This window comes from Scyliorhinus canicula, chromosome 9 (assembly GCF_902713615.1).
Source record: "Scyliorhinus canicula chromosome 9, sScyCan1.1, whole genome shotgun sequence".
Lineage (NCBI taxonomy): Eukaryota > Metazoa > Chordata > Chondrichthyes > Carcharhiniformes > Scyliorhinidae > Scyliorhinus > Scyliorhinus canicula.
In genome coordinates, this window is record NC_052154.1 from 30,000,868 (window position 1) to 30,023,792 (window position 22,925).

The 22,925-nt window shown below is 47.4% G+C and overlaps 1 protein-coding gene across 3 annotated transcripts in view; it reads left to right on the forward strand.

The window, feature by feature from the left end:
* The window catches only part of nfat5b (nuclear factor of activated T cells 5b), a 305,599-nt gene that overhangs the window by 100,571 nt on the left and 182,103 nt on the right, over positions 1–22,925 (forward strand). For all 3 annotated transcript variants that reach the window (XM_038806399.1, XM_038806397.1, XM_038806398.1), the window contains exon 2: positions 17,925–18,047. In XM_038806399.1, coding sequence (XP_038662327.1) covers positions 17,925–18,047 — 123 coding nt within the window. The remainder of the gene's footprint in view (positions 1–17,924; positions 18,048–22,925) is intronic.

Below are 22,925 nucleotides of genomic sequence, written 5' to 3' on the forward strand. Positions count from 1 at the left end.
GGACCCCTGGAGGTTCATGCACCCAAGAGAAAACGGAGTTCTCCTTCTCCCAGGTCCACAGGTCTACACGAGGATCGACTTCTTCACAGTGGGGAAAGCAGTGCTTCCAGGGATTGTGGGAGCGGAGTACTATGATAGTAATCTCTGACTACGCACTGCACTACGTGGATGTGAGGTTGAAGATTGGCTGGACATGACCCCCCCCACCCAATGGAGGCTGGACATGGGCCTCCTCACTGATGAGGCATTGTGCAAACGGATATCACAAGCTTTCGACAGGTATGTTACCAGCAATCAAAATGAGACTCACCCTCCACGTTCTGGGGGGCACCAAAGGGGGGGAAATTATTGCATGCAAACTGCAAAAATAGGAAGGAGAGGGTGGCAAGGCAATAGCTGATCGATTCAATACTGGAGGTGGACTGGTGGAACTCCACGGCATCGACTCCGCATGAAATGGGGGACCTTTTTAAAAATAAATTTGGAGAACCCAATTCATTTTTTCCAATTAAGAGGCAATTTAGTGTGGCCAATTCACCTCCCCTGCACATCTTTGGGTTGTGGGAACGAAACCCACGCAAACACGGAAAGAATGTGCAAACTCCACACGGACAGTGACCCAGAGCCGGGATCGAACCTGGGACCTCTGCGCCGTGAGGCAGCAGCGCTAGCCCACTGTGCTGCCGTGCTGGCCTAGAAATGAGGGACCTTAAATGAGAAAGGAGACAAGCTAGCTGCCTGCTGGGCCACCAGCTGAGAAAGCAGGCAGCCATGAGGGAAATAGCCCAGGTAAGGGACAGGAGCAGCAAATCAGTCACAGTGCCAGAACAGATCAACAAAGCCATTGCAGCCTTCTACCAAGAACTATACACTTCCAAGCCACCGGAGGGAGCCTCTAAGATGAAGCAGTTCCTCAAACAACGGGATGTGCTGGTCTTGGGGGGAAGGTCAGAGATGGGAGCCAGGAAACGACATTAGAACTGAGGGAAGTCATGGAGAGCATCAAATCCATGCCGGCCGAGACGGCGCCAGGACCAGACGAACTTTGAGAAAAGATTCAAGTCCGCACTCGCTAGTAGGGGGAACCCTGCCACCAACGCTGGCTCAGGCCTCCATGTTGCTGATTCTAAAAAAAAAAACCCGATGTAGTGTAGATCGTACAGACCCATCTCACTTCGTAACGTGACACAAAGATCCTGGCAAAGGCCCTGGCAAGGCGGCTGGACAGCTGCGTGCCAGAGGTAGTGACGGAAGATCAGGTGGGCTTTGTCAAGGGCAGGAAGCTAACATCGAACATCAGTCGCTTGCTGAACATAATCATGACCCCACTTGGGGAGAGAACGCCAGAAGTGATCATCTCCCCGTACGCAGAAAAGGCTTTCGACGGGGTGGAATGGAGCTACTTCATAGAGGTGCTCGAACGGTTTGGGTTTGGGCCAGGGTTCACTTCCTGGGTGAAACCACTGTTCAGGGAACCTATGGGGAGTGTACGGACAAACACCAAGACTCTAAATCAGGGGTGGGCAAACTACGGCCCGCCAAAGGTATTTCTGCGGCCCACCAAGTGATTTAAAAAAAAAATTGTTTTAAAAAAAAAAAAATTTTTTTTTTAAAGGTTGATGGGGGGGGGGGGGGGGGGGGGGGGGGTGGGGGGGGGGCTGTTGGGTTACTTACTGGTATAGGGTGGATACGTTGACTTGAGTAGGGTGATCATTGCTCGGCACAACATCGAGGGCCGAAGGGCCTGTTCTGTGCTGTACTGTTCTATGTTCTATATGAGGCGCCCAGAATCTTAACCGGGTGAAGTAATTATTTTACTTGATATACTTTGCGGCCCTTTGTGAATTGTGAATTTCTGAATGTGGCCCTTGCACGGAAAAGTTTGCCCACCCCTGCTCTAAATGCTTTGAGCTGCACAGAGGCACAAGGCAGGGATGCCCATCGTCCCCCTGCTGTTTGCCCTGGCAATCGAGCCACTGGTGAATGTCCTCAGAGCGGCAAAGGGGTGGAGAGGTATCCAAAGAGGAGACAGAGAGCATAGAATCTCACTCTGTGCAGATGACCACCTCCTCTGCATCTCCAACCCCCTGACTAGCATGGAAGGAATAATGAAGCTCCTGAAGGAGTTTGGAGCCTTCTCGGGTCACAAACTTAACCTGAGTAAGAGTGAGATTTTCCCTGTGAACCTGCAGGGGGAGGAGCAGAGCTGGGGGGCAGGAGTACCATTCAAACTGGCCCAGACCAAATGTTGCTAACTGGGGATCAAAATAGCCTGTGATTGGACACAAATCCACAAGTGGAACCTGACTTATCTGTGGAAGAAGTAAAAAAGGACTTGCAGAGGTGGGAATCACTCCCACAATGCCTTGCAAGGATAGTGAAGACTGTCAAGATGAGCGTGCTGCCCTGGTTCCTCTTCCTGTTCATATTCCTCCCGATCCACATCCCCATGGCGTTTTTCAACACAGTAGGTAAGCTAATCATGGTGTTTGTTTGTGGGGAAGGGAGAAGCCCAAGGATTAGGAAGAAGGTCCTACAAAGGAGGCGAAATGTAGGAGGCCTAACCCTCACGAACCTCCAGTTGCAGCCACTGCGGAAAGAGTACATGGATGGGTCACGGAGTGAGTGAGGATGGCGCCGTGTTCCTGTGCAGGGACATGCCTCTGAGCGCTAGCCACACTACCACACCCCCCCGCCAGCCCAAAGTTCAAAGCCCAATAGTAGTAGCCACGCTCCGAATGTGAAATCAAATGAATCAGCACTTTGGACTAATCAGAATGGCCCCCATCTGCAGTAGCTCCACAACTTCAGGGTCCTACGTTTGATTCCCAGCTTAGGTCACTGTCTGTGCGGAGTCTGCACGTTCTCCCCATGTCTGCGTGGGTTTCCTCCAATAGTCCAAAGATGTGCAGGTGAGGTGGAATGGCAATGCTAAGTTGCCCTTGGTGTCCAAAAAGGTTAGGTGGGGTTGCAGGGTTACGAGGATTGGGTGGAGGTGTGGGCTTAAGTAGGGTGCTCTTTCCAAGGGCCGGTGCAGACTCGATGGGCTGAATGGCCTCTCTCTACACTGTAAATTCCGTGATTCTCTGAATCACAGGGTCACTCCCGCAATAATAGATGCCTCCTTTAAAAGGTGGAGACAGAATTGAGGGGACACTGACAGTTGGGGACATTCACACGGATGATAGAGTAGCAACCCTGGAGGAACTCACTGAGAAGTTCCAGTTCCCAAAAGGGAATGACCTAAGGTACATACAGGTCAAAAACTTCCTCTGCAAGGACCCTCAGATTCCAGGACAGTCACTGCTAGAAAGATGACTGAATTTGGGAAAGCTTGGGGAGGGGAACTGTGCAAAGACCCCTGGACGAGACAAAGAAAAAGTGTTTGGCGATGCTGTAGCGTTTGAATGTTTGTGGAAGGGGAAACAATCAAGCGGGCTGCTTTTACCTGGATGATGTCGAGCTTCTTGTGTGGTTGGAGCTGCACTTCACCAGGCAAATGGACAGTATTCCATTACATTCTGACTTGTGCTTTATAGATGGTGGACAGGCTTTGCAAGGTCAGGAGGTGAGTTACTCGCTGTAGGATTCGTAGCCTTTGACCTGTCCTGGTAGCCACAGTATTAATAGTCCAGTTCACTTTCTGATAAATGGTAACCCCTAGGATGTTGATTGTGGGTGATTCAGTGATATAATGCCATTGAATGTCAAGGGGCGATGGTTAGATCCTCTTTTGTAGGAGATGGTCATTGCCTGGCAATTGTGTAGCGTGAATGTAACTTTCCACTTGTCAGCCCAAGCTTGGATATTGTTCAGGTCTTGCTGCTTTTGGACTGGGCTAGTTCACTATCTGAGGAGTTGCAACTGGTGCTGAACATTGTGCAGTCATCTGTAAACATCCCCATTACTGACCTTATGATGGAAGGGAGGTCATTGATGAAGCAGCTGAAGATGGTTGGATCTCGGACACTGCCCTGAGGAACTCCTACAGCGATGTCCTGGAGCTGAGAAATTTCCATGACAAAACTACTAACAGAGGCAAACAATTTTGAATATTTAATAAATTTGTATCAATATTTTGTATTAATTCCTTGAAGAAAATGGTTGCACAAAACAGTAAAAACAGCAATTTTGGACTCTTCAAAACTTCTTTGCTCAGGATTTTGCTTTAGCTTTCATACATGGTTTTTCTGAATTTGATGAGGCTATGTTTAGCAGAGTTCATTTTCAAAGACCAAACAGCATCTGCATAAGCACCTGGTGTTACATTCTTTTGACTGTTAAATGTTTTTTTATTTGCCTGCTTCAAGCTTGATTGCCATGTATTCCACCAATGCATGCAGCAAAAAAAAAAAGGCATATACATTTTGAATAAAGTCAAAAAAGTATCCAGCTTGTAGACTTGAATATTTTCCTGCCACATTTGCGCCATTTTCAAAGCTCTGCCCATGGCAATTTTTGATGTCCAAACGTAAATTTGCAATGTTTTCCAAAACCATTGTCTTCAGACACTCAGAAGTGTGCGATTTTAGCTTGACCAAGTTGTCATTAATGTTAATTAGTCCACATGACTCACATCTGGTGTTGAATCAACTATTCTGGAATAGTATTTGGCATCTTTGTCTTCATTATTCAATTGGTTTCTAAGCCGTCCTGCCATTATAGTGATGAAGTCATTGTAGGTTCAACTTCTCTGAACCACAATATTGCTAACTTTCAAATGCTCTTTGAGACGCTCTTCAAATTCACTGAGATATTCAAGGCAGGTGAAAAAATTACCTCTTCGATTTGACAATGATGACTCATCATCTCCTCTTAACGGTAATCCTGAAGAAGGAGTAGTTTGACTGTGGCAACAACATGTCACAGCACATTCCTCCAGTAAGAACACTCCTTTTCAAACTGAGCCAATAAAGCAGAATCAATTCTTTCAGGTAATTGTACATCTTTGAATGAATGCACACAAGGCTTTGTGTTGAGCGTTGGAAGTTTCATGATCAGCAATACCTTGTAGTTCTGTTGCCATTTCAGAGCCCACATTTTGTTCAACTTTATCTGGCGATGTGGTATCTCTGAAAAATGTTTGAAAAATATTTTTATTCAATTTTTATTTTAACTACAAGAATGCCCGAGCAAATGTGCAGAGTAGGTGGATTGGCTATGCTAAATTGCCCCTTAATTGGAAAAAATAATTGGTAATCTAAATTTTTTAAAAAAGAATGCCCGAGCAACTCCTCCAACAACGAGGATGGCGGTGCCACTGGAAAGCTCGGGAAAGCCCTTCTTGCAAAATTCCACACAACGTCTACCTGAAGCCCTCCTCTCGTTGCAGCCCATACATCACCCCCAGCTCCACCAAACTTGTGAATCTCCTCTCCAGAAACAGATCCGTCATCTATTTTACCCCTTTCTCCTCCCATCCCCAGAACCCCGCATCCATCCTCCTTGGCTGAAACCCATGATTCCCTTTCATGGCATCGCCCTCAATCCTGCCCTCAACTTGAAGTGCTGTCGAAATTGCTCCCAAATCTTCAGCGTGGCTACCACCACAGGACTACCTGAGTACTTCCCCAGGGCGAATGGTAATGGGACCACGCCCACAGCCTCAACCCCTTACATGAACTCGCCTCCATCTGCACCCGTATCACCCCTGTCTCCCTACTCCAGCCCAGCACCTTCTCCGCCATCGCTGCCTAGTAATGGTGCAATAAATTCAGAAGGACAAAGTTTGCCGACTGCCACCTCCTTAAGAGCACCGCCTTCCTTATCCTTGCTACCTTCCCTGCCCACACAAAGAGACCAGCCTATCCACCCCACGAAAAAGTGCCTTTGGCAAAAAGATCAGTAGACACTGAAAAAAAACCGAAACAGTGACAAAATATTCATTTTGACTGCCTGCACCCAGCCAGCCAATGACAAAAGGAAAACTATCCCATCATCCCAAGTTCTCCTTCATCTTCCCCACCAGCCTCGTGAAATGTGACTTAAGGAGCCGTGCCCAGGCCCACACCACCTACACTCCCAAATACCTGAAGTGAGTTGTTGCAACACCAAGTGGCAACCCTTCCACTCCCATCCCTGCACTTGGACATCCCTTAACCTGAGGAAGGAGCTGCGCTCCGAAAGCTCGTGTTTGAAACAAACCTGTTGGACTTTAACCTGGTATTGTAAGACTTCTTACTGTGCACTTGGAGAAGACACGACAAAATACTCTTCCTTAAATTCGAGTTAAACCCTGAAAATGCCCCAATTTCCATAACAACCCCATTATGTCCCTCGCTGATGAACCCGGACCCGAAACGTACAACATCAAATCATCTGTGCACTGAGACACCTGAACCCTCCAGTGCAATCGACAAGGGCTCAATTGCCAACGCGAACATGAGGGGGGACATGGGGCACCTCTGTCTCGTTCCCTGGAATAAGTACTGCGACTGTGTATCATTCATCCGCACACAAGCTGTTGGATCCTTGTATAACAATTTTATCCAAACCACAAACTTGGGTCCAATCCCAAACGTCCCCAATTGCAAATGAATAACTTTGCATCACTCTGTCAAATATCTTCTCCGCATCTAACGCCATACCACCTCTTAACTCCCTCTCCTCTGCCGGAGAAAACACCATATTCAACAGCCGCTGCATTCTCTTTTTTTATTTTTTTTTGTAATTTTAGTGTACCCAATTAACCTTTTCCAATTAAGGGGCAATTTAGCGTGGCTAATCGTGTGCACATCTATGATCTTTGAGTTGTGCGGGCAAAGCCCACGCAAACACAGGGAGAATGTGCTAACTCCAAACGGACAGTGACCCAGTGCAGCACAGTAGTATAAGTGGATAGCACTGTGGCGTCACAGCGCCAGGGTCCCATGTTTGATTCCCCATGGGGTCACTGTGTTTGCGGAGTCTGCACGTTCTCCCCGTGTCTGCGTTGGTTTCCTCAGGGGCTCCGGTTTTCTCTCACAGTCCAAAGACGTGCAGGTTAGGTGGATTGGCCATGATAAATGACCCTTAGTGAGCAAAAAAAAGGTTAGATGGGATTATTGGGTTACGGGGATAGGGTGGAAGTGAGGGCTTAAGTGGGTTGGTGCAGACTCGATGGGCCGAATGGCCTTCTGCACTGTATGTTCTATGTTCAGAGCCGGGGTCGAACCTGGGACCTCTGCGCCGTGAAGCTGCAGGGCTAACCCACTGCACCACCGTGCAGCCCTGTCGCTGCATTTTCAACAGCTGCCTGCCCTTGATGAACCCCGTCTGATCCTCCCCCACCACCTTCAGAAGGCATTCCTCCAGCCACACTGCCAACACCGTTGCCAGTAATTTGGCATCCACATTCGGTAGAGAAATGGATCTATACGACTCTCATTCCACCGGATCCTTTTCCTTTTTAAGTAACAATGAAATAGATGCCTGCTTCATTGTCTCTGGCAATCCTCCCTATCCATCGCATGCTCAATCATTTCCACCATCAGTAGTGTCGACTTGTCCTTAAACTTCTTGTAAAACTCCACCAGGAACCCACTTGGCCATAGACCTGATTACATCTTCCCTATCGCTGCCTTCACTTTCTCCGCCCGCAATGGCTCCTCTAATCCGGCAATATCCTCCTCCTCCCCCCCCCATCGCCAGCCTCTCCAGTCACTCCAGAAACTCCCTCATCTCCCACTCGATCTCCGGCGGCTCTGACTTGCAAAAACCCCTTGCATAAAGGTCCTTAAACACCTTATTCACCTGCTCCGGAGCCACCACCATCTTTTCTATTCCATTCCTAATCCGCACAATCTCCCACACTGCTCCCTGCTGATGGAGCTGGCCCGCCAGCAATTGACTAGCCTTCTTGCCATACCCCCCCCCATGCTTGCCTCAAGTGCCGAACCACCCTCCCCGTGGACAGGAGGCCAAACTTCGCCTGCAATTCCTTCCTCCTCACCAATAGCACTGGCCCTGGATCCTCTGCATATTTTCCACCAACTCTCCTCCATTAGCTGCTGCCACTCCTTCTGCCCCTCCCTAACCACCTTCGCCTTGAATGAGATGACCTTATCCCTCACTACCGCCTTCAATGCCTCCCAAATCACCGACAACAAGACCTCCCCATTTCGGTCGAACTCCACGTACTCCTCCATCACCATTCCCATCTTGATGCAAAAATCCGGGTCTGTCAACAAGCCCACATCTATCCTCTACATCGGCCTCTGGACAGCACCCATCTCCAAAAACACATCCACCCAGTGCGGAGCATGGTCTGATACACGATCACTGAACACTCAGCCTTCTTTACCCCACCCAAGGCGCAGGGCCTTCCCTACCCCGAAAAAGTCGATTCCCTAGCACACCTCGTGTACTGGTGAGAGAAACGAATACCCCCTGTCCCGTAGGTGCAGACCCCCCCCCCGCATCTCCTTCTTAAACCTGGCAGGCACCTTTGCCCCCCCACCCCCAGAAGGGACCGTGGGCACGCCCTGGCATAGCCGCTAAAATCTTCCTCTCAGACCAAATGGGTCAGAGTTTGGAGAATACACGCTAACCAACACCACAAACCTCCCTCCAATGCACCACCACTATCACGTACCTGGAACCTCTTCCGTATCGCCACCCCCTGTGCCCAACTATCGCAGCCAGAATGGAACACCTGACTCACCCAGCCCTTCCTCTGCCTCCTCTAGTCTTTTGCCCTCGGATGGGTCTCCTGTAACAGCATCATGTCCGCTTTCAGGCCCTTTAAATGCAAGAAAACCTGCGTTCTCTTCCCAGCCTTCCTATATTCCACATCACCACTCTAACCTCGGGAGGTCTCAACCCCGCCCTTCCTACCTGCCATGACCCTCCTTCCGGCCCCACGCGTGGCCACATCGAAAACAAAATCACACCAACCTCAATGTCCCATACCCCTCCAAACTCCCCGTACCCTACGTCCTCAAAACCCCCACCAACTCCAACAACCCCGAGTCCCAAAGCATCCCAACCCAAACCCTGATTGCGTTAAAATTGAGTTAATCATAATGCCCATACACGAAAAAATAACCCAACAAAAGAGAAACAATGAAAAAACGTAGTCAAAAACCATCAAAAGTCCAAATTCAGTCCAGTTCCAAGCCTTCTGCCATCACAAACGCTTAACGCCTCCTTCTCAAAATAATTGTCTCTGCTACTGTACGTGACCTGCTGGATAGACCACACCAAACACCAAGTTGTCCCACCCGAATGCCGCCTGCCTCCTTGCCAGTCCACCGCCAAGCCCTGATATATGCATGTACCCTTGCCTTCCCACTCCACCTTGCGCTTCTGTTTTGCCCATCTCGGCATTTTCTCCTTCACTTGAAAATTATGGAAGCAGATGATCACCACCCTCGGTGGTTCATTAGTCCTTGGTTTTGGTTGGACTGACTGGTGGGCCCTGTCTAATTCCTATTGGGAAGGGTCCTCCCCTCCCCCTTCGCCAATATGCTAGCGAGGTTGAAGTATTCTATTGGCCTCCAGCCCTACACTGCTTCAGGCACACCCATGATCCCCAGGTTGTGTCTTTGCGACCTGTGCTCCAGGTCTTCAACCTTGTCTCTCAGTCCTCTGTTGATCTCTGCTACCCTCTGCAACTCCTCATCCATTGGCGTGAACTGGTCACTGTCATGACAAGGCCTCCCCCATCCCTTTCATTTTCTCCCCCTGCTCCTGCACTGCCATCGAAATTCTCACCAACTCCTCTCTCACTGGGGCAAAGGTGTCACCCAACCACGCCTTAAGCGATGCCAACATTACCGTCTGATGCTTTTAAAAATGCTTCAAGAACAACTGTTCTAATTCTCCATCCATCACCTCCGTCACCGTCTCCACCGTGATAGGCTCAGCCCCACCCAAAGGCCCCCCTCTCCATCTTTCCTCCTGCCTCCCTTACCAGGCTCGGTGGCAGACTTTCATTCACTGCCTTCTTCCCTGGATTATTCTTCCTGGTTTGTAACATTCTATAAATGCTCCAAACCTTCCCACAATTATTCACGGCCAAATCTTCCCCCAAAAACTGGCCTTAAAAGACCAAAACAATGACTTATCTGGCAGGAGCCACCTACATGCCGCAACCGGAAGTCCAGTACCTGAAAATGGCAAGTCTAAGTCATCACATAATTCAGTCATACTTTTGCGTGAGGATGATGTGAATTGTTCAATGACAAACTGTCTTTTTGCGTAGTTTCACCCTCATACTTCGCCTTCAATTTTCTGCGTGATTGATTGATTAATTGATTTTATTGTCACATATACTGAAGTACAGTGAAAAGTATTTTTCTGTGGCGAAGGGAATGTGCACAGTGTGTACAAAAAGAATAATCAACAAATATTGATTGATTACAGTGCGGAACAAGTGCCAAAGAAAGCAAATACATGAGCAAGAGCAGCATAAGGCATCGTGAATAGGGTTCTTACAGGGAAAAGATCAGTCTGAGGGAGATTCGTTGAGTCTAGTAGCTGTGGGGAAGAAGCTGTTCCTATGTCTGCATGTGTGGGTCTTCAGACATCTGTATATTCTGCCTGATGGAAGGGTCTGGAGAGGGCAAAGCCTGGGTGGAGGGGCCTCTGACAAAGAGATTGATAATGTCGCTTCATACTGCAAAAGAAACTGATCTTGATTTTAGGCAGCTAATAATGTGACTAAAGGAGCAGGTGTTTGAAGAATCAATCTCATGTTTTTAAGAAGTTGCAAAAATGTAATTTATCTTTTAACTATGAAGCTGTGATTCTGATCATGGTTTTCAAACGACACTCACTCTACTGTCCTCCTATCCATTTCCTGCCTTACAAATTCTCCCTCCCCGTGGACCCCGCAACCCCAATCACTCTCCTCCTAAAATCCTGCCCTCGTACCCCTTCTCTCTCCCTGTCTCGTCTTCTCCTCCTCCTCCCTCTCCTCTTTCTCTCTCTCCTCTCTCTTTCCCCCCCCCTCCACCCAATCCTGGGTTGTCATCACATGCCTGTTGTTAGCTGGGGGGGAGGGTCTGCTCTGCTGCCAGCACAAATCTAGTGCTTGGCTTTTCGGGGTGTCATTGTACAACTATTGCTGACCTGTGAGTGTCTGATCTGCACTGCTACCTGCTCCTGCCCTTCTTGGCATTTCCTCTCGGGCCTTCGGGGCATTGCAAGCCTGTTGCTGGCTGGGGAGGGGGGGATCCACCGCACTGCCGATTAAGCTTTAGCAGCATCCTATGTCCTGGCTGGCTGCCGCACCCGCTCCCTTGTGGTCTCACATGCGCCTGCTGCCAACAACTGTTACTTTTCCCACTCTTTGAGCCTCATCCAATCAGAGTCTTAATTTCGCTCTGCATTTGCTGCTGATAGGCTATCAGAGTAATCAACTTCCAATCGGATCCCTTGCTAACAGTCAACTGGCCATGTCAGGCTGATGCTTACCAGGTCTGGTGTGGGGCCATCCCATTGGTCGGGGCCTTGTGCCTAGGCACAGTGTGCCTGTTTCATTGTAAATCCACCTCTGTTTAGGTGAAGGGCTGAAGGTAACTTTGCTAAATTTTCTAATGACAAAGAGAGGTAGGAAAAATAAGTTGTGACGGGGACATAAGGAGGCTACGAAGGGTCATAGGTTAAGTGAGCAGGCAATGATTTAGCAAATTACATTTAATGTGGGCAAGTCAGAAATTGTCTCATTTGGCAGAAAGAATAAAAAAGCATATTATCTAACTGGTGAGAGTTTGCACAGCTCCGATTCAGAGGGATCTGGGTGTCCTAGTGCATGAATTGCAAAAGGCTAGTTTGCAGGTTCAGCAATTAATTAAGAATGCTAATAGAAATTATCTGTGTATTGCAAGGGGAATTGTGCATAGATAGTGAGGTTATGCTTCAGTTGTGCAGGACGGTGGTGAGGCCATATCTGGAGTACCGAAGATCCTTGACGCAGTGGATGAGAAGGGGGGTCTTTTTCTAGGAGATTCTGGAATTGGGGATGAGGACGAGGATAGTGAGTCTTTGGAATTCCCTTAAAAGGCAGTGGAAGCAGCATCTTTGAATATTTTTAAGAGCGAGATGGAATGTTGACAAACAAGGAAGTGAAAGGCTATTGGGGATGAGCAGAAGGTTACAATCAGGTCAGCCATAATATTGAATGACGGAGCAGACTCAAGGAGCCAAATGACCGACTGCTGCTCCGAATTTGTATGTTCCTATATCATCTTGTGGTGCACTGTCACTAATCAAAATCGTACAAGGCTGTGGAGAGTAGCATCACAGTTTAGAAACAAAACCATAACAATTTCAATTCCATATTCAGCTGGATTTCACAGGGTTCTGTATTTCCTGTACCATCTGACTAAAAGATCGGTAGGGAGCCTGCCCATGAAAACGACAGCTGTCCTGTTGCCATTTTGCACTGGAAGAAGCGCTAATTGTCAAAAGGTTGAAATTTCCACCCCCATCTGGGGAGAAAGTCCTAAGGTAGAGAGCTGCCAGCCAATCTGATTGGCTAGCAGTGCCAGATTTGAATGGTGGCTACCGCTGGGACAAAAGGCAGTTCCCGAATGAGAAACGGTTATGGATCCAGAATTCGGGGCAAGTCCAGGGTATTGGCAGGACCTGACTGGCAAACCCCAGCAAGGTGGCGTGGGATATTATAAAAACTAGAACCAGAGGAGACAATCTCAGACTAAAGGGACGATCCTTTAAAACCGAGATGAGTATGAATTTCTTCAGCCAGAGGGTGATAAATCTGTGGAACTCTTCGCCGCAGCTGTGGAGGCCAAATCACTGAGTGTCTTGAAGACAGAGATAGATAGGTTCTTAATTAATAAGGGGATCAAGGGTTATGGGGAGAAGGCAGGAAAATGGAGATGAGAAAAATAGCCATGATTGAATGGCGGAGCAGATTTGATGGGCCGAGTGGCCTAATTCTGCTCCTATGTCTTATGGTCCTTTGGATGTGATGATGCACCTCTGATTGGCACAGTAGTCCCTCAAAAGAAATCGCCCCTGCCCCACCTTGTCAGACACCAGCCCTCGCACAAAAAGCACTGAGCTGCCCACCTGGTCTGGACCACACCCTGCAGTGGGTAAAATGGTGCAGAATTAAGCACTTAAGTTGCCATTGAATGGGCATTTAACAGCCTCAATAGGCCCAAATGTAGGTGGGCTGCTTGATGTCTACCCCGGCCACTGCAAAACTTTGTCTTCCCGAGCACTTCCCACATTGGCCCGTGTGTTAGAACTTCCACAGCGTCCTGACACACTTCAGTCATACATACTGTCTCTGAAAATTAGGAGACCAGAAGATTTGACTCCCTCTCACTGGAAGGGCACGGTGGAACACTATTGTGGTAGCTACATAGGCCAAGGTATCATTGTTTCTTGTCATTTTCTGAGCTGCGCTTAATTTGTAGATATAAATTGACCTAATGACATTGAATACTTGGTTAACTAAGTGGAAAAGGAATTGAAAAGACTTGCAATTATATAGTACCTGTCACGATCATAAGATGCCCTAAAGCACTTCACAACAGTTCAAAAGTGCTGAATGTAATGTAGGGATGCTCAATGCCCAATTTGTGCATAGCAAAGTCATCCAGAGGAAAGAGATTGTTTGCTTGATCATCTATTTCATTTTTAGTCAAGCTCGTTGATGATAAATATTGGCCAATATACTGGCAGAACTGTCCTGCTGTTCTTCAAAATAGTCTGATGGGATTGCTCCGTCCACCTGAGAGGGTAGATGGGGCATTTTGTAAAAACAATATTTTTATTCAAATTTTAAATACTTTAACAATTTTACAAAGCATAAACACAACCACCCCCCACCCCTTGACTGAAACCAGCTCCCAAAAGTGTAAGATAAACAAACCCCATCTCTTGTGGAACCTCTCATCTGCCCCTGTCAGCAAATTTCACATTCTTCAAGTATAGGAACTCCATTAGATCCTCCAGCCACTCCGAAGGCACAGGGAGAAGCTGACCTCCACCCCAAGAGGACCCGCCTGCGAGCAAAACGAGGCGGAGGTTTAAATATCTGCCCTCACACCCATCTGCAACTCCGGCAGGTCTGACACCCTGAAAATGGCCTCCAGGGGACCAGGCTCCAAATCTACGTGTAGGACCTCTGACATGGTGCTAAAAAACGACCCCCAAAATTTCTCCAACCTCGGACAGGACCTGAACATATGAACACGATTAGGTGAGCCCCTCCCGCACTGTTCAGTTATTCTCCACCCCTCTCAAACAGCCGGCTCATCCTCACCTTTGTTAAGTGCAGCCTGTGCATCATTTTTAATTGAATCAACCCCAGCCTCGCGCACGAGGCTGAGGTATTAACCCTCCACAGTAATTCGCACCAGGATCCGTAATCCATCTCCATCCTCTGCTTCTAGAATCATAGATTCCCTGCAGTGCAGAAGGAAGCCATTCGGCCCATCAAGTCTGCACCAACGCTCCAAAGGACCACCCTACCTAGGCCCACATCCCCGCCCTATCGCTGAAACCCCACCTAAGCTTTTGGAAACTATGGACCAATTTTAACATGGCCAATCCACCTAACCTGCACATCTTTGGATTGTGGGAGGAAACCAGAGCACCCAGAGGAATCCCACTCAGGCACTGGGAGAAAGTGCAAACTCCACATGTACAGTGACCCGGGTCCTCGGAGTTGTGAGGCAGCAATGATAACCACTATGCTGCCCCACCGTGCTTCCTCCACTTGACCGTAATCCATCCATGGACACCGTATCCTCCTCCGTGATCCTACTGTAAATCGTCGAAATGGCTCCAGCCCCATCACCGAAAGCACCTCCTCCAGCAACAAGGACCGTGCCACTGGAAAGTTCGGGAAGACCTTTCTCAAGGTGAAATTCCACACCTGCATGGATCTGAAGCCTCCCTCACATGAGCCCAAACTTCACCCCCAATTCCTCCATGCTTGCGAACCACACCTTCAAAAACAAATGCTTCATCTCCTTCGCCTCTCTCTCCTCCGATCCCCAGACCTTGCACACATCCTCCCTAGCTCAAACCCATGGTTTCCTTTTATCAGCATCAACATCTAGCCTGCCCCCAAGTGCTGCTGGAATTGCCTCCAAAACGTCAGCGTGGCGACCACCACAGGACTCCCCGAATATTTCCCTGGGACAAACAGTAATGGTGCCATTTCCCCCCCCCCCCCCCGACCCCTTGCAGGAACCTACCTCCATTGCTTCCATCTCCCTACTCCAGCCCCGCACCTTCTCCACATTCACCACCTAGTAATAGTATAGAAAGTTCGGAAGGGCCAAATCCCCTGACTGCTGCCTCCTTTGGGGCAACGCTTTCCTTATCCTAGCCTTCCCTGCCTATCTACCCCCTTAAAAATTTCTTCAGTAAAAAGACCGGCAGACACTGAAGCAGAAACAAAAAACGTGGCAGAATGTTCATCTTAACAGCCTGCACCCGGCCTGTCAACTACAAGCGGAGACTATCTCACCACAACAAATCCTCTTTCAACCTCCAACCAAGATCATGAATTTGATCTTATGGAGCCGTGCTCAATCCCGTGCCACCGCACTCCCGGATTCCTAGAATGAGTTGTCGCCACCCAGAATGGCAACTCTTCCTTCCTTCCTTTCTTTCCCCCCCCCCGGCGCCTGGAGAAAACACCGCAAATTACTCGCTTTTCCCGAAATTCAATTTGTACCCCATAATTACCCTGAATCTCCTTAGCAACCCCATATATCCCTCACCGAAGAGCTTGGATCCATGATGTTCAGTAGCAGATTGTCCATGTACAGAGACCATGTACACCCACACCCCCATTATCCCATTCCAGAAGTCCAAAACCCTCAACGTAATGGCCTAGGGTTATATCGTCAGTGCAAACAGAAGGGGGGGACATGGGACATCCCTGCCTTGTCCCCGAAACAGTGGAAAGTACACTGAATTCGTATCGTTCGTTCGTTCGTGCATACGCTGTCAGATCCTTGTCCAGCAATTTCACCCATGCCACAAATCCCAAATTTCTCCAACACCTCAAACAGGTAGTTCCATTCCACCCTGTAAAATGCCTTGTCTTCATTTAATGGCACCATCACCTCCAACTCCCTTCCTTCTGTCAGAGAAAGTACAACATTCAGCAGCCGTCACCCATTCAATGCCTCCCCTTAATGAACACCGTCTGGTCCTCCCCAACCACATTTGGAAACACTCGTCCAACTTTCACCGACAATATCTTAGCATCCATGTTCAGTAGAGAAATGGGCGTGTATGACCTCCACTCTACTGGATCCTTCTTTTTAAGTAATAGTGAGATGGATGCTGCCCCATCGTCTCCAGCAATACTCCCCTAACCATTGCAACCTCAAACATTTCTACAATTAGTGGTGCCAACTGATCCTTAAATTTTTTTAATAAAATTCCACAGGGAACCCATCTGGCCATACCCAACTGTATCTTCCATATTACTGAGATGGGATATTTCTGACAATGCAGTACTTGCTTTGTATTGCCCCGAGTGTCTTGAATTATGTGCTGCAGATTCTGGAGTTGGATTAGAATTCGTGTATTTTTGAATCTGACATGTGAGTTCTACCCTGACCCAAGGCTTATATCAAACATTCATATTAAACAATGATTAGCTGCCTGATGAATAATACCCATTGCTATTATTTGTTAGTTGATAATTTTCTGGATACATTTTAAGAACTTAAGAATGGTCTGCAAGCAGAACATCGCCCTGTTGTGCTATGATGTGAAGTGCATATTGTAAGTTCATAAAGCAATTAATATATTATTTGAACTGGGCTATAAACGACCCTTGCAGCTGGCAGGACTGTATTAATCTCTGCTGCAGCTCCTAATCTGCTTCATTCAAAGTTACCCTATGGGAGGCTGAATTGTGGTGTGTGATAGAAAATGAATGAAAAGGTTGACATTTGATTTCGATGCCGGGTACTGATAATATTAGTACATAACATAGTAAATGCTGGGAGAACATTTTAATATCAGTAACATCCCTCAATGTGTTGATCACAAAGTTAACCAGATGTAAATGCTTTCTTAAAAAACTATTGATTAAAAGATCTCTCCACCCATTCCCGACTCATTTTACAGCAAAATGAAGAAGGCTTTATGTTGTAATGAAGAAAGCTACATGTTGAAGCAGTAAGTTGTTGTGACATAATGAGTTACTGTAGAAGAAGAAATTGGAATGAGTTGACCAGTTGGCTCAATATATTTTTGTGGATCTTCTATGCTTCTGCCAATCTTGCATTGACATTGCCTATTATTTGCTCCCAGCAAGTGCTGCATTGTCAGAAATACCCCATCTCAGTGATATGGAAGATACAGTCGGGTAAGGCCAGATGGGTTCCCTGTGGAATTTTATTTGTCAAAAATGTTGTCACATTTTTAGTATAGAATAATCGTTTAGAACAAATAGATGAATTAATATATGAACATACGTTAAGCAATCATGTGAACATATGTTAAGCAATCAATGAAAACATTACACGTGTACTGTATTCAGCTTAAAATATATTTATCATATTACAGCTGAAAAGATAATCCATGCAGAATCTTGACACTTTTTAAAAACACTTGACAACCTAGATAGTTAAACTATAAGACATAGGAGCAGAATTCGGCCACTCGGCCCATCGAGTCTGCTTCGCCATTCAATCATGGCTGATATTTTCTCATCCCCATTCTCCTGCCTTCTCGCCATAACTCTTGATCCCCTTATTAATGAAAAACCTATCTACCTCTGTCTTCAAGGCACTCGTGATTTGTCCTCTAACGGCCTTTACTTTGTCTCCTGATGAAAGATAGTTAGTCATAAAACTATAAGCCCATTTGGGTTTCTTATTACCTGGATTCCATGTGCATTCCCCCCTACTGTAGTTATTACATTGAGTGAAGATTGGAAAAACATTAAGTTAAAATTTTCAACCAGCTTGTTTTTTATTTTTATTTTGTAGAATCTGTGTATGACCTACTGCCAAAAGAACTGCAGCTTCCAACAAGTGGGACAAGTATTTCATCAATGAGCCAGAAAAGTGGTGGTGAGGCAACATCTCCTTCTTCAGCTGCAGTTGCTCCTGGTATGCAGTTTCATTTTGTTTCCCTCTTTCCTTTTTTCAACTCCGATATGATTGCTGGCAACTGTGTACTGTTGGCATAGTACAAGACAAAACTGAACTGCTACAATTCTCGGAGAATCACACAATGTAATTAGTGAATGTTCTAATCAGCTACATAATCTGTTGTTTTACAAAATATAGCTGTTTTTCAACTTTATTCGAAATGTCGATTAAATATTGCACCAGAAATATCCTTAGCTATTTAATGGTGGAAGTGCTTAATTAATCATTTATTGATATTATTGACATACCCGTGGGAAATATCTGTGCATTGCATATTGACTCTTTTTGTTGTAATTATAGTCAACCTTGCTATAAAACCATCTTCAAGTGTGAACCTAAAATAATTGACAATTTTCAATTATTATATTTTCTGTATTTCTGGTGCTATATTCTTTTTTTTCAGAATGGCTTTATTGAGATTTTATTTGTATACAAAACAAGGTTAAGCGTGGACAAACATTAGGACACAGGATAAAAAGAATATTTACACATCGGTCTGTTTCTATAATTGACATCAGTCTTCTTACATTATTTACAGTAGATGTTGCAATTTCCTGTTTTCCGTTCTCCAGTAATTTTTCGATTCTGGCTGTCTCTCTTTCTGTCTTTATCTCTATCTTTCTCTCTTTCTCTCTGTCTTTCTCTCTTTCTCTCTGTCTTTCTCTCTCTCTCTCTCTCTCTCTCTCTCTTTTTCTCTCTCTCTCTTCCCCCATCCGCTGAAGTTTATCGTGCCTTCACTTATCTGCTCTTGTAGCCTTCTCCAGTTATGTTGATGTGATGCTGTATCCCATGCTTTTTGTTGGGCATGGTTGGGTTCCATGTCTCCCTGCCCCCTGCCGCTGTGTCGTGACTACCCTCTCCTATTCTTTGACTTCTTGGCTGTTGGCTACGAATAGGTCTTGGAAGAACCGAGTGAATGGCTCGCACGTTTTGTGGAAGGCCTCCTCTGACCCTCTGATGGCAAATTTAATTTTCTCCATTTGGAGAAATTCCAATAGGTCAGACAGCCAATGTACAGCTTTGGGTGTCACAAGTAAGCTTTATTGTCACAAGTAGGCTCACATTACCCTGCAATGAAATTACTGTGAAAAACCCCTAGTCGCCACATTCCGGCACCTGTTCAAGTACACAGAGGGAGAATTCACAACGTCCAAATTACCTAATAGTACGTCTTTCGGGACTTGTGGGAGGAAACCGGAGCACCCGGAGGAAACCCATCAGACACTGGGAGAACATGCAGACTCCGCACAGACAGTGACCAAGCCGGGAATCAAATCTGGGACCCGGGTGCTGTGAAGCCATAATGCTAACCAGTATGCTACCGTGCTGTCCATTTGTAGTACGAGAGGGTTCCGAACTCTTTGAAGAGCGGTATGATTCGTTCCATGCTGCTTCGCGGGTCCGAAATGTAGAGGAGCAGGTCATCCGCATAGAGCAAGACTGTGCTCTCTGTCTCCTCTCTGGATCCCCTTCTAATTCTTTGCTGCCCTAAGTATAATCGCCAGTGGTATGATTGCCCGGGCAAACAGCAGCGGGGGCGATGGGAATCCCTGCCTCAAGCTTCTGTGCAACTGGAAGTACTTAAGAGCTGGTGGTATTTGTCATTACACTCGCTGTGGGAGCGTTGTACAGGAGTTTCACACAGGCGGTGAACCCTGTTCCATGCCTGAAACAGTGCCTCTATGAGGTACTTCCATTTGGCTGTTGAAGGCCTTTTCTGTATCCAAGGCGATAATCACCTCGGGTGTTCTCTCCCCGGATAGGGCCATGATTACTTTCTGCAGGCATCTGATGTTCAATATTGGCTATCTGCCCTTGACAAAGCATCTGTGGTCTTCTGTTACCACCTCTGGTACCCTGTCTTCTAGCTTCTTGACTAGGAACGTGGCCAGTATTTTCGCGTCTACATTTAGCAGCAAGATGGGTCTGTAGGAACCGTATTTTGTTGCGTCTGTCTTTTTCAGGTATCAGCAAGATTGAGGCTTGTGCTAGCATAGGCGGCAGGGTGCCCTCGCCAGTGAGTCTGTGAACATCTCCCGCAAGTGCAGTGTTGTCGCAAATCTTTTATGGAAGTCTGCCAGGAAACCTTCTGTTTCCGCACCTTCACCGCCTGCATGGAGCTAATGCTCGTCATGACTTCTCCCAGTTCTGGCAGTGCTTCCAGGCCCTGTCTCCTATCCTCCCCCATGACTGGCATGTCCACTTCATCGAGGAATTGTTTCATCCTCAAGTCCCCTGCTGGGTGCCCGGAGGTATACAGTCCCCAGTAGAAGGTCTCGAATGCCTTGTTGACCTTTCCGGCGCTGCTACTAAGTTGCCTTTACTGTCCCTAATTTGGGTTATTTCCCTCACAGCTGCCTGTTTTTTCAGCTGGTGAGCCAGAAAGCAGCTGGCTTGTCTCCGTGTTTGTACAGGGTCCCCCGTGCCTGCTTTCCTTGTGGAGAGAGGGCCAGAGTCAATCTGTAACTTTTTCCTCTCTGCCAGGAGCTCTAGGGTCATGGCCTCGGACGATCACCAGTCCACCTCCAGTATGGAGTCGACAAGCTGTTGCCGATCTACCCCCTTCCCTATCTCACCATACTTTATAAGCGATAATTTCTCTCCTGATCGCAGCCTTCAGCATCTCCCAGAACGTGGAGGGTGAGAACTCCCCATTTTGGTTCTTAGTAATATACTCGTCTATGGCCTGTGATATTTTCTCGCAGAAAGCTTTATCGGCCAGGAACACCGTGCCCCACCTCCATGGGGGGCGTTGGGCATGGCCCGTCTCCAACCTCACAACCATATAATGTGGTTGGAGATTACGATTGCGGAATATTCCGCTCTTACTAGCCCTGGAAGCACCGATTTCCCCACTACGAAGAAGATGATCGATGAATACACATTGTGTACTTGGGAGAAGAAGGAAAACTCCTCCTTCCCTGGGTGCGTGAACCGCCACGGGTCAAAGAACAAAGAAAAGTACAGCACAGGAGCAGGCCCTTCGGCCCTTCAAACCTATGCTGATCATTATGCTCTAACTTAAAAAAAACCTTCTGCCCTTGCATGGTCCGTAATTCTCTATTTCTTCCCTACTCATGTATCCATCAAGATGCCTCTTAAATGTTGCTAATATGCCTGCTTCCAGCACATCCTCTGGTAGCGCATTCCAGGCACCCACCACTATCTGCATTCACTGCCCCCAATTGCTTCATGAATGCGCCGCGTTCTTACGCCATGTTGGAGATCTTTCCCATTTTGGGATTCAATCTGTCCACCCGTGGATCCTGTACACAGTTAAATCTCCCCCCATGATCAGTTGGTGTGTGTCAAGTTGGGAATTTCCGCCATGGTCTTAACTCTGTGTCATCCCAGTAGGAAGCGTACATGTTCACCAGGACCACCGATGACCAATCCAGGACCGCTGACCATGATGCACTGTCCCCCTGGGTCTGTAACCGTCTTCGTCGGCATAAACGTCATCTACTTATTTAACAGTTTGGCTACCCCCTGGCCCTCATCCTGTAACAGGAATGGTAGCTCTGTCCACGCGGCCTTTCCTTATCAGCAGTCCGTCCTTCTCTCTCGTGTGAGCCTCTTGGAGGAAGACTGTCGGCTTTCAAACTTTTCAGGTGTGCGGAGACTATGGATCTTTTCACTGGGCTGTTAAGTCCCCTGCTGTTCCAACTGACTGTCCTGATGGCAAGTGGTGAGCAGATGGGGCCGTTTTTTTGTCCCTCTCCTGCGGAATTAACCATACTTACCTGGTGGATGCTCCCTGTGCTCCGGGATTTCTCTTTGTCCAGGGGGCACCCAACATGGCCACCAAGAGTATGCCATGTGGGTGAGCGCGGCCTATGCCCTATCAAATTCTGTCCGACGTTTAGCCAGGTCTGCTTCAATGTCCTGATAAATCCAAATCTGGTGGCCTTCCCAGTTAGTTTTTGGTTTGTCTCGCCCAGCACAGGTTTCGTTCCCGGTCCTGGTACCAGTGCATTTTGGCGATTATCGCCCTCGGCTGTTCCCCAGCTTTGGCTTTGGGCAAAGCGACCTGTGCGCTCTGTCAATTTCTGGTGGGTTGGGAAAGCTATCCCTTCCCACCAGGTTGCTCAGCATTTGGGCCACATAGTCTGTGGGGTCCCTACCTTCGATGCCCTCCAGCAGGCTCATGATCTGTAGATTTTGACGCCTCGACAGGTTCTCCTGATCTTTGATTTTCCCTTCCAAGTTCCTCTGTGTCACAACCAGCCTTGCCACCTCTTTCTCCAAGGCGACAATCCTGTCACCCTGGTCTGTTGCAGCTTTCTCCAGCTCTTTGATCGTTTTCTCCTGGGCTTCCAGTCGCCTCTCTGCCTTATCTAGGGCCTTGACCATGGCTTGGATGTCCGATTTTGTCTCTTCCTGGTGCTTCCTCAATTCTTTTGAGAGAAACATCCTCCACCCATCCCCTGGTGTGGGGGGGCTTCTTGGGGGATGGGCCGGTTCCCTCGCTCTTGTGAGGCCCGTGTTTCACCGGCACAGTCGTTTGTTTGTCCAGGTTGCCGCTCCTGCTTTCCATATGTCCCCTTGAATGGCTGCTATTTGGTATTTTCCTCTTGTGTTGTTGGTAGTGGTGTGGGGATGGTTTTTTTTGGTGTCGGCGGGCTTTTTCGGGCAAAGAGAGCATATGTTTCCAGTTCATGGGAGGAGATCCACCTGATTTGTGACTTCTCAGCACATCCCTGTCACTGGAAGTCCTGATGCTACATTCTAATCCGTATTTTCGATTTGTAAATTTATATTTTGGTAAGTGTGAATTTTTAAGCTGTTCTGTCAATTAACCTAATTTATTTTCCTCTCGCATTGCAATAGTTTTTG